Consider the following 10,107-nt stretch of genomic DNA (forward strand, 5'->3'; position numbering starts at 1 on the left):
GTGTGTGTGTGTGTGAGAGAGAGAGAGAGAGAGAGAGAGACTTGTTGCTTGAGGCTGCAGGTACAGAAATGTGTAAGACTGAAATATGGAATTGAAACAAAAGAGATCCACTACAACCCCCTCCCCCATTTTTTTAATTGGGCATAACTCCCATCATATTATAGCAGGGATAAGGACCTTCTGGACCAAAGACCTAATCCAGCCCATGGAGGTTTCACATCCAGAGCTGACACAGGACTTGGCCAATGGTGAGAGGAGGAGCTGCTCTTCCCAGTGCTGGTCAAGTCCTTTCACACACTGTATGAAATAGGGCAGCCACTCTTCCAGCACACAGCACCCCCCATGGGCCAACACATACCATGTGAACCGGAAACACCACTGGCGGAGTGTCATACTTTTCAATCCCTGCTGGCTGAGCATCTCACTCAAAACACAAGGCAAGGAACCCCAGGGGACCATGTCCTAACCATTACCTTCCATTGATGAAACATCATCCAGTCAATCTGGTCTATAGACCACCAACCTGCCTATGACGAATTATGCAGAACAATTGTGTGGTGTTAGGCTTCATTGGTTGACACTCCCCTGTCATTTTGTTTTTGTCTGTGCTAAGTGAGTTCTCAGAGAACTGCTATTCTCAGTCTTGGCACTCCACTCTTCAAAGTGGGATCATAATACTGAGTAGCTTACAGTGTTGTTGTAAGGATCAGAAGCACCCTCAACACTCACAAAGTGCTATACAAACACTATCAACACAATCCTATGCATGCTTATTAAGAGGCAAGTCCCACTGTCTTTACCACTTAAAGTCTTTACCACTTAAAGTCCCACTGTCTTTACCATTAAGAAGCAAGTCCCACTGTCTTTACCACTTAAAGTCTTTACCACTTTTGGTAAAGTGTTTACGGGATCACAGCCTAAGTATGATTATTTGTTGTGGCATTTTTCTCCTCTATTTCAACACTTTTAAAACTGCAAATAGAGGTTGTTTCATTTGTATATGATTACTGATTTATGAATATTATCTATTTAATGCTAATAAAGCTATAGATGTGTTGATTACACATACTATTGTAATTCTGTTCAAATATGAACATTTAATAGTTTGGGGCAGTACTAATTCCCAAAGATTATGCTGGGGCACACTCATGTACCATGGGACAATTGCTAGTGTGTTGAGAGAAATATGTGAATTAAATAGTTAATGGCTCTTGTAAGTCCAAAGCACCCACCCAAAACAGAGGGTGCTTGCTGTGCTTCTGCATGATCTACTGTTCTGGTCATAATTTCTGCTGGGTGTGGGCAATGCTGTCACATCTATTCATCAAGTGTGATTGGATTGTTCACTCCTAGCAGAAATTTCCACCCTCAGAGGAGGGTGCCAGTTGCATTTCTGCATGTCACTGCTCTAGGCTGGCCTTTTTCCGAATCAGGAAGTATTCCCTGATTGGTAACATGCATAATCATAATGGGTGGGATCCTTTGAGGGCAGATTATTCCTATTCACATGCAAACATTAAACTTTATGGGAATGTAAGATGAAGTATGCCTAAACATTGTAATTTTAAAAAAGGTGTTCTTCATCTGTCAGATGTCTGAGAAATGCTAATATGTGATGAGAACAACATTATGCTGGTTTTCATTGTTTCTGTTGTTGTATTTTAATTATTACATATTTTTTAATATTGGATTTTATTCTTTGCTTCTGTTAGCTGTGATGATTGGTGATCATAACAAAATCCTAAAATTTGTGCATTTCCTAGAACAGCTAGCTTGAAGTTCACCAAGTGTTTCTGCTGTTGAGTCAATACCCCATGGTCTCAAGTGGGGGCATGATCACAACTATTTCTGGAGAAACAGGCAGAAAACAAAATTATATGCAAACTAGGAAAAGCCTTAACAACAGTGACCCTTGAAAGAGTAAACGAGTAATGGATTCTGGCATGTATATATCCACACAGGATATGTTGGGGCCAGAGGAAGGAAACTGAAATAGCATCATCCCTCCAACCATGGTGGTAAAAACATAAGAATAAGCTAAGCAATTGACCATTTATTTCCCCTTTAAAATCTGCCACCTGGAATTGACCACCTTGTTCTGCCTAATGGTTGAGCAGACCTGGATCCAGAGACTAATCTCACTTGAAAATCCTAGGTCTGGAAAGCTGGACATTTTCCTTGGTGCAGCACCTCCTTATATTCATTGGGCTCCCAACCTGCCCTCATGATTGGTCAACAACCTTATATAAATTTCCTGGCTTTGGCCACTTGTAGTTATCAGGGGCTACAGCTCAGTGGTAGAGTGTATGGTCTACATGCATATGGTCCCAGTTTCCATCCCTGATATTGATGATGATGATGATGATGATGATGGAGATGGACCAGGTAGCAGGCAATACGAAAGACCTCTGCTTGAGATGCTAGCAGTCAGAATAGACAATACTGCTTCCGGTGTGCTGCTGGCAAACTATAGCATGTTCATTTTGGCTGTTCAGACCCAAGCAAAACTCCCCTAGCTAATGTCCTTTTGTGCATTTCAGTCTGTGCCTTGCATAAATCCTGGTCATTTTAATCCTATTTTTACATTTGGCGTCCCTATCTATGTGGTGCCCAAATTCCTGAATAAAATATTCCAGAAAGTTCCATAAAAGCATGAATGTTTAAAGGCAATTAAATATATTATTATTCAAGAATTACCTGGTGGCATCAGACCAGCATTCCACCTAACCCTGCACTCTGTCTTCAGATAGTTGACTAGTTAGAAGCCCTAGGAAAAATGACAAGGGCGGCGTGATGCGGTGATATCCATTCACTGTTGTGAGTCATAAGCATCTTGTCATCCAGGCTTATACCTTCTCTGAACATATGGGGCACAATCCAGCAATCATGGATCATTATGAAATCCCATTGAAAGCAAGGGAATGGGAATTAGTCACAGCTAACTTCATTATTTACTAGATGATATGCCTGGTGTTGCTTAGGTCCGTGAATAATGTTTATAACATTTATTTGCTAAATAATAAATTTATCTGTGACTTATTCATCTTTAGGTTGGTTGGTTTTTAGTTTGGTTGAGTTAGTAAATTGGTTTGTTAGAATAAATGGGAAATTGTGTTAATAAGAACTGTATTTTAAATTAGAGCTTCATGATTAACCACATTTTTTTCTTTTAACTGAAATGCCTACACCTCCCATCATGCCTTGGCCAGCTCAACTGTCTAAACTTCAAAAACAATCAGGACACACAACACCCTTTCTACCAGTTAAAAAAGATGCAAACCTAAAAATATGTTTTCAAAAATATACCTGGCATTGCCCAGTTATCTGAATAACATATAGTAAGGAAGCGCATCTCAGTGGACGCAGGGAACTGTTGTATGCATGTCCTCTGAAGTTATTATTATTATGGAGAAAGGAAAGCAGCCAGTACACAGCACACTTTATTGGCATAATTTACTGTACAATATCTAGATTTAACAGGTTTTGGCAGAGAGCCAGGTCAAGGCCACTGGTGACTTGGGCCTTTTATCTGGCATACCGGTGCTCTGAAGACACACCATGGCACTTTTTTATTTTTTTAGTTAAATAAACTCGTATATAAATTAACCATCTATACTACAGTAAGAGCATACATAAGGAAGTGAAGACACATGGAATGATACAGCCGCTGATTAAGAGCCAAACTGCATGTGGCCTACTTGGGCCTGAGGAAGAAGCCACGGCCATGATTTTCCTTGTCCCCACAGAAAACAAAAACTACAACTCCCAGCATGCTTTTTGCCACTGTGCCCAACTTGCACAATGGGTCTCCTGCTGCAGAGACTCACGGGAAGTGAAGTCTGGCCAATCTGGTCCATGCTGCACTGTGCAAGCTGTGCCTGTAGGTAGGCTGTGAGGGAACAGGCTGGCTGGCTGGCTGTTAGCTCAGTTGTTGTTGGTGACAGGCCTGGAGCTGCACTCTCCTTCCCTATGGCTCCTGATGGAGCCTAGCAACCAAGGCAGCCAGCCCCAGGCGCTCTCCCTTCAAGCCCAGGATGGTGAGCCACTTCCAGATGATGGCTGCCAAAGCCTGATAAATCTTCCCTCCCACCAAAGGCATGCTGGGAGTTGTAGGCATAAACCTAGGTCCCGGAATAACATGTTAATCTTTGAACACTGAGGTGTGATGGAAGACAACTGGAGAGCGGGCCTGCTTAGTTGTGGCACCCTGCTTATTGATTTCTTTTTCCCAGGCAGGCTTGCCTAGTGACTGCATTAATGGCTTTTAAATGCCAAGTGAATTTTTTTAAATAAATAAATTTCCAAAGGCCTTTTAACTTGATGAGATTTTTATGCTGCGTTTTTCTTCTGTTATAACATAACCACAACATTCCAAGTCAGATGCAAGAATTACTAAATAAAGACTTTTATGTAAAAGCCTGACTTTGCTATTGAAACAGAAGAGTGAATGGAGGAATGACTGACAGCTGAGGCTAGAATGGAATGGTGGGCAGGGTGAGTGGCAGTTGGGGAAAGTTGAACAAAGACTGTTAGCAAGAGGTCAGGAAAATGGGGACTGAGTGAGGACTAAAAGATAGTGATGTGGTTTGCACATAGTTACCTGGTTTCAATGCTTTATTTAAAATCAGCCACTCGACATGCCAGTACTACACCTCCCAGCATGCCTTTGGTGGCCGGCAGGTGCCTGCATCCTCTGAGAGGCGCTTCCCTCCTCTCATTGCCAATGCTGCTCTTTCATAGAAGATTGAGGAGGAGTATTGTGAAGGAGGGGAAGTAAGAGGCTGTCAGTGGACACACCCAGCTTCAGCCAAATCCTGCCAGGACTCCCCTGCCTGTGCTTCTTGCCCACCAAGTGCTCCATCAGGAGCCTGTACTGAAGGGTCAGGGCAGGCCCACCTACTTGCCCCCCTTTGTTGAGCCTATTTCTGGGCATGCACAGAGTACTTCCCTTTCCTCCCTCCCTCTTAAGGATGAGGCCTGTGTGTGTGCTTCCCCCAGTTTCTGAGAAAAGAGCTAATCAGGATGGGGTGCCTTTGAGCATGTCCAGAATTTGGCCTCTCAAAGTCATGCTGTTATATCTAGTTATGATTTTAAAACCACACATGGCAGGTGGGAGGTGGCACTGCAAATGGATGCAGCCCATTTATGTGGGTTGTTTCATTTATGTGGAATTGGGTTGACTGTTTGAGTCTGACCCTAGGAATCATAATGGCCGCCAAAGGCTGGTAAGTCTGACCTTCCACTCAAGGCATGCTGGGATTTGTAGGCATAAACCTAAGTTTTTATTAAATTCTTTAAAAATACTTTAAACCCCAAAATTCATGTTTTTAGATTTTTCTGGTACATTGTACAGCCAGACCTAGCACTGCGTCAAATTTCAAGTTTCTAACTCATCTGGAAGTACGTAAACATTTCTGGAAATAGATGACACACATGCTTTCTGCTTTTTAGGTAGAGATTTATTTCATTCATTGATTGATTGATTGATTGATTGCATTTTTATATTGCCCAATAGCTGAAGTTATTTATATCCTGCCTTTCTTGTAAGGTAAGCCACTTGTAAGGTGGATTACAAATAACATAAACATACATTAATAGGAATATAGGAAGCTGACTTGTATTGAATCAGACCCTTTGTCTGTCTAGTCCAGTATTGTTGACATGGACTGGCAGCAGCTCTCCAGAGTTTCAGGGGTTTTTCTGCCCTACCAGGAGATGCCAGGGACCTGAGACCTTCTGGAAGCAAAGCAGGTGCTCTACCATTGAGCCATGGCCCCTCCAATAAAATTGTAACAAACAATATATAAATACAATAATCCATAAGGATCCTTCCCATAGGGTTGGTGGTGATCATGGACCTGTGTGGGGAGGGAAGGGCAGGTCAGTCCTTTTGTTGAATTGTGCCCAGAGACTAGGGGCTCATCTACACCAAGCAGGATATTCCATTATGAAAGCAGTATGAAAGCGGTATATAAAAGGCAGGATCAACACTACTGCTTTATAGTGGTACTGAAGTGCACTGACAACTGTTGGGCCCATGACACATCTACACCAAGCAGGATATAATACCATGAAAGTGGTATGAAAGCGGTATATGGCATGTGTCAATGGGCCCCAACAGTTGTCAGTGCACTTCAATACTGCTATAAAGCAGTAGTATGGCTCCTGCATTTTATATACTGCTTTTGTACCATTTTCATAGTGGAATATCCTGCTTGGTGTAGATGAGCCCTAGGTTTCTGGCAGCTGATGGTAAATATATACTGCATGTATTTATGAATTTCTTTAAAAAATATATTCATTTTGTATTTTTGCAGTGAATGAAGAGAATAATGTATGACAGTTATCTATGAAGCAATGATGGGCATTAATGCTGTAGGATCCACTTGTTATTGAATTAGAATCATTGAATGATAGAATAATAGAGTTGAAAGGGGCCTATAAGGCCATCGAGTCCAACCCCCTGCTCAATGCTGGAATCCACCCTAAAGCATACCTGACAGATAGTTGTCCAGCTGCCTCTTGAATGCCTCTAGTGTGGGAGAGCCCACAAGCTCCCTAGGTAACTGGTTCCATTGTTGTACTGCTCTGACAGTCAGGAAGTTTTTCCTGATGTCCAGACGGAATCTGGTTTCCTGTAACTTGAGCCCGTTATTCCGTGTCCTGCACTCTGGGAGGATCGAGAAGAGATCCTGGCCCTCTTCTGTGTGACAACCTTTTAAGTATTTGAAGAGTGCTATCATATCTCCCCTCAATCTTCTCTTCTCCAGGCTAAACATGCCCAGTTCTTTCAGTCTCTCTTCAGAGGGCTTTGTTTCCAGACCCCTGATCATCCTGGTTGCCCTCCTCTGAACACGCTCCAGCTTGTCTGCATCCTTCTTGAATTGTGGAGCCCAGAACTGGATGCAATACTCTAGATGAGGCCTAACCAGGGCCGAATAGAGAGGAACCAGTACCTCACGTGATTTGGAAGCTATACTTCTATTAATGTAGCCCAAAATAGCATTTGCCTTTCTTGCAGCCATATCGCACTGTTGGCTCATATTTAGCTTGTGATCTACAACAATTCCAAGATCCTTCTCATTTGTAGTATTGCTGAGCCAAGTATCAGCAATACTACTACTATCATCTTGTAACTGTGCCTTTGGTTTCTATTTCCTAGATGTAGAACTTGGCATTTATCCCTATTAAATTTCATTCTGTTGTGAACATCTCTTTTTTAAACCTCAAATTGCAGGCCAGTGGGAAATCAAGGGACTTCCTCTATACAGGGCCGGTTCACCAGGCTATGGGATGCAATGTAAATGGAGAAAAATAAATATCAGCATGAATTCGAAGCTCAACAGAGGCCTTTCTTCTGAAAGCTAATTTAGTCACTGGTTTTCTTGCATAACCTTTTAACAATCAAATGTAAGTCTCATTAAAAAGAGAATGTTAATGCAGTCTAATACATATCTAGATGTCTAATACATGTCTACTCATGGAGTTCAACAGGGCTTACTCCCACGTAGGTGGGCATAAAGTTGCAGTCTATTTCACTGTTTTACTTCTGCTGTAATGATTGAATCCCTGCCTTTGGATCTTCTCTGGATCTTTTCTGTCAAGATAATTTGCTCTTTCTCCTTCTTTCTCTTAGCAACAGCAGCAGATGCAGCTTTGGCCTGTGTAAAAAAATGCTTCCTTTTTTGCCTCACATGACAGTGGCGGTGGAAGATCATGATTACTTGTATTTCGAGACTGTGTGAATTGCATTTATTTCATGATTGTTTATCATTCACAGAGTTTATCATTCTGGTGCCTTGCAAATGTGTTAGACTACAAATCCCATCATCCCCAGCCATCATGGCAAAAACCATGTGAAGGAACCAGGTTGATAAGGGTATTTTACAAGTGACATCCTTTTGTATTAGGAAAATGGGCCATTCTCAGTCTACCCTGATCATTTTAGGCATCCCTTTTTCATATCTTCTCCAGCTCTGTTATGTTTTTTATAGCGGGGGTGATTAGCACTGCACCCAATATTCCAAGGCCTGGGGAACAAATTTAATTACAAATGCCAACCAATCTTTAAAAATATGTTGGGCAGGATGGAGAAGCAGATCTCTCTTCACTGGGGATAGCAATAGCATAGTGACCCATTGTTCCTTGACCTCTTGTTGGGGAAAAGGGTATATGGTACCTTGTGCTAGTCAACCAAATTCTGACCAATCTCAGTAAGGTGGCGGCATGAAACGCTGGTTGATTTCAGGCAATGGTACTCCACATTTACTCCACCTTCTCTACAAATGGCTCTCACAAGCCGCATGCAAGCGGAGACCCAGCCTTTACATCAGATATGTAAATCCACCCTAATATAAAAGGCCCATTAACTCCCCCTCCTGGTCTTTCCTACACACATTTGCTTTTTATTCTAGGCAAACCTACGTGGACAAAAAGCCTGTCCTGCCATCTAAAGTCAGATCACCCTCTCCCTGCTTCTGCAAAGCTTGTCTGTGTATGAGACAGAGTGGGAAATTGGAAGGCCGTGTACAATGAGAGGCTGACAGCTGTACACCTTGCTTAGAGCCTTTTGTTGGGGAAAGGTTGTTGCTACGACAGCTGCCTCATATAACCCACCCTCCACCTCCTCCTCACCCGCCCCACTTCTGCTGCTCCTAAGATGCTCTCCAGTGACGTCACTTCCCAGTTCTTTGGGAATCAGGCTGGTAGTGGGGTGGAGAGGAAGTTAGACTGAAAGTGCTCCTGCATTTTGACCTTCTCTTTCTTGCTTCTTTCCTTTTGATGGTATTTGTATTATAATCTCCCCTCACCCTCAAAGGATAACAGTTCCCAGTGGCAAAGGAAAGTAACACTCAGCCTTCCTCTCACCCAGAATTTTCCACCTTCATTCAGTCATCTGGACTGCATTTCCAACCACCAACCTGCTGCTGCCTCAGCTAACTGGTCAGCTCATGGATGCAAACACCCTACTGTTTTCCAAAGAGAAATAGCTAGCAACTGAGTAGAGTTTATACAATGAATATTTCCCTCTAGTTTGAACTTGCTCTTTTTCCTCACCTCTGACACTCCCTTGGATCTCATAAATTTCTGTCTTCGTGATATCTTTTCTTCCTATCTCAATGTATTCTCTTCCCCCATTTTATTTTCTAACCATCCGCACCCCATCCCACCAGATATTCATGCTCTGTTATCATACTGTCCTGTGTGTGATACATTAGGACTGTTGTGTGTACCTCTTAGCCATTTCCAGACATGTTCACCATTCTCTTAAACATACCATTCCAGAAATATGTTGGGAGAAGCCAACCTAAGGTTCCATCTCATCCACGATCTCCCTGTCTTCTCCATCTTAGAGTATGGGGACACACATACACACCGGGGTGGGTGGGGAGGATGATCTTCAATCCACCCACTCGCTTTAGCTAGCCCCCTGGCAATAAAATTACCTCTTACCTGCAGACGGTAATCAGGTTTTTCCTTTCCACTGCAATGTTCCTGGACGATGCTTTCTTGGAAGACAGTCCTAGCGCCATGGTTGATTGGATACAGTTTGGTTCCATCCAGGAGAGAGACGATCTCGACCAGCCGGGTGGTGGTGCCACCCCCTCCCCTTCCTCTTCCTCTTCCCCACCCCCTCCCCTCCCCCTTCCTCTTCTTCCTGCCCTTCCCCAGAAAACAAGGCGTTGGGTTAACCTCCCCCAAGATCGGATTGCTCTGAAGTATCGCCCTCCTCTCTCTCTTCCCAAAATTAGCTCCAGCCCCCTTTTTTGATAGCTAGAAAAAACACCGAAAGATGGGAGAGCGGCTGGAGACGGGAGGGGAAGACGGGAGGAGCTCTCCTTGGTCCTGATGGAAAACTGGCCCCTCCTTTGCCGATGACGTCATGGCTGATGATGGGGAAGAGCAGAAGCCCGCTGCCAAAGAGCCGGGGGCGCGGGAGAGAGGGTCAGAGAACAGGGAAGGGAAGGAGGACCTAAGGAACAGGCGGTGACACACTGGAATAGGGTGCGTCCCGCTTTCCCCTGCTAATTGTTTCCAGTCGTTTATACATCAGGTTTAGCATGCACAGAGCTTTGCGGGCTCAGACCATCCATTCCCAGCCTGTGA

General features: G+C 43.4%; 1 protein-coding gene across 2 annotated transcripts in view; it reads right to left on the bottom strand.

The window, feature by feature from the left end:
- RUNDC3A (RUN domain containing 3A) overlaps window positions 1-9,609 on the bottom strand; it is a 28,870-nt gene extending 19,261 nt beyond the window's left edge. For both annotated transcript variants that reach the window (XM_063138306.1, XM_063138305.1), the window contains exon 1: window positions 9,454-9,609. In XM_063138306.1, the coding sequence (XP_062994376.1) occupies window positions 9,454-9,560 (107 nt within the window). In that variant the 5' untranslated portion in view covers window positions 9,561-9,609. The remainder of the gene's footprint in view (window positions 1-9,453) is intronic.
- Window positions 9,610-10,107: the final 498 nt, after the last annotated feature.

This window comes from Elgaria multicarinata, chromosome 11 (assembly GCF_023053635.1).
Source record: "Elgaria multicarinata webbii isolate HBS135686 ecotype San Diego chromosome 11, rElgMul1.1.pri, whole genome shotgun sequence".
In the NCBI taxonomy this organism is placed as follows: domain Eukaryota; kingdom Metazoa; phylum Chordata; class Lepidosauria; order Squamata; family Anguidae; genus Elgaria; species Elgaria multicarinata.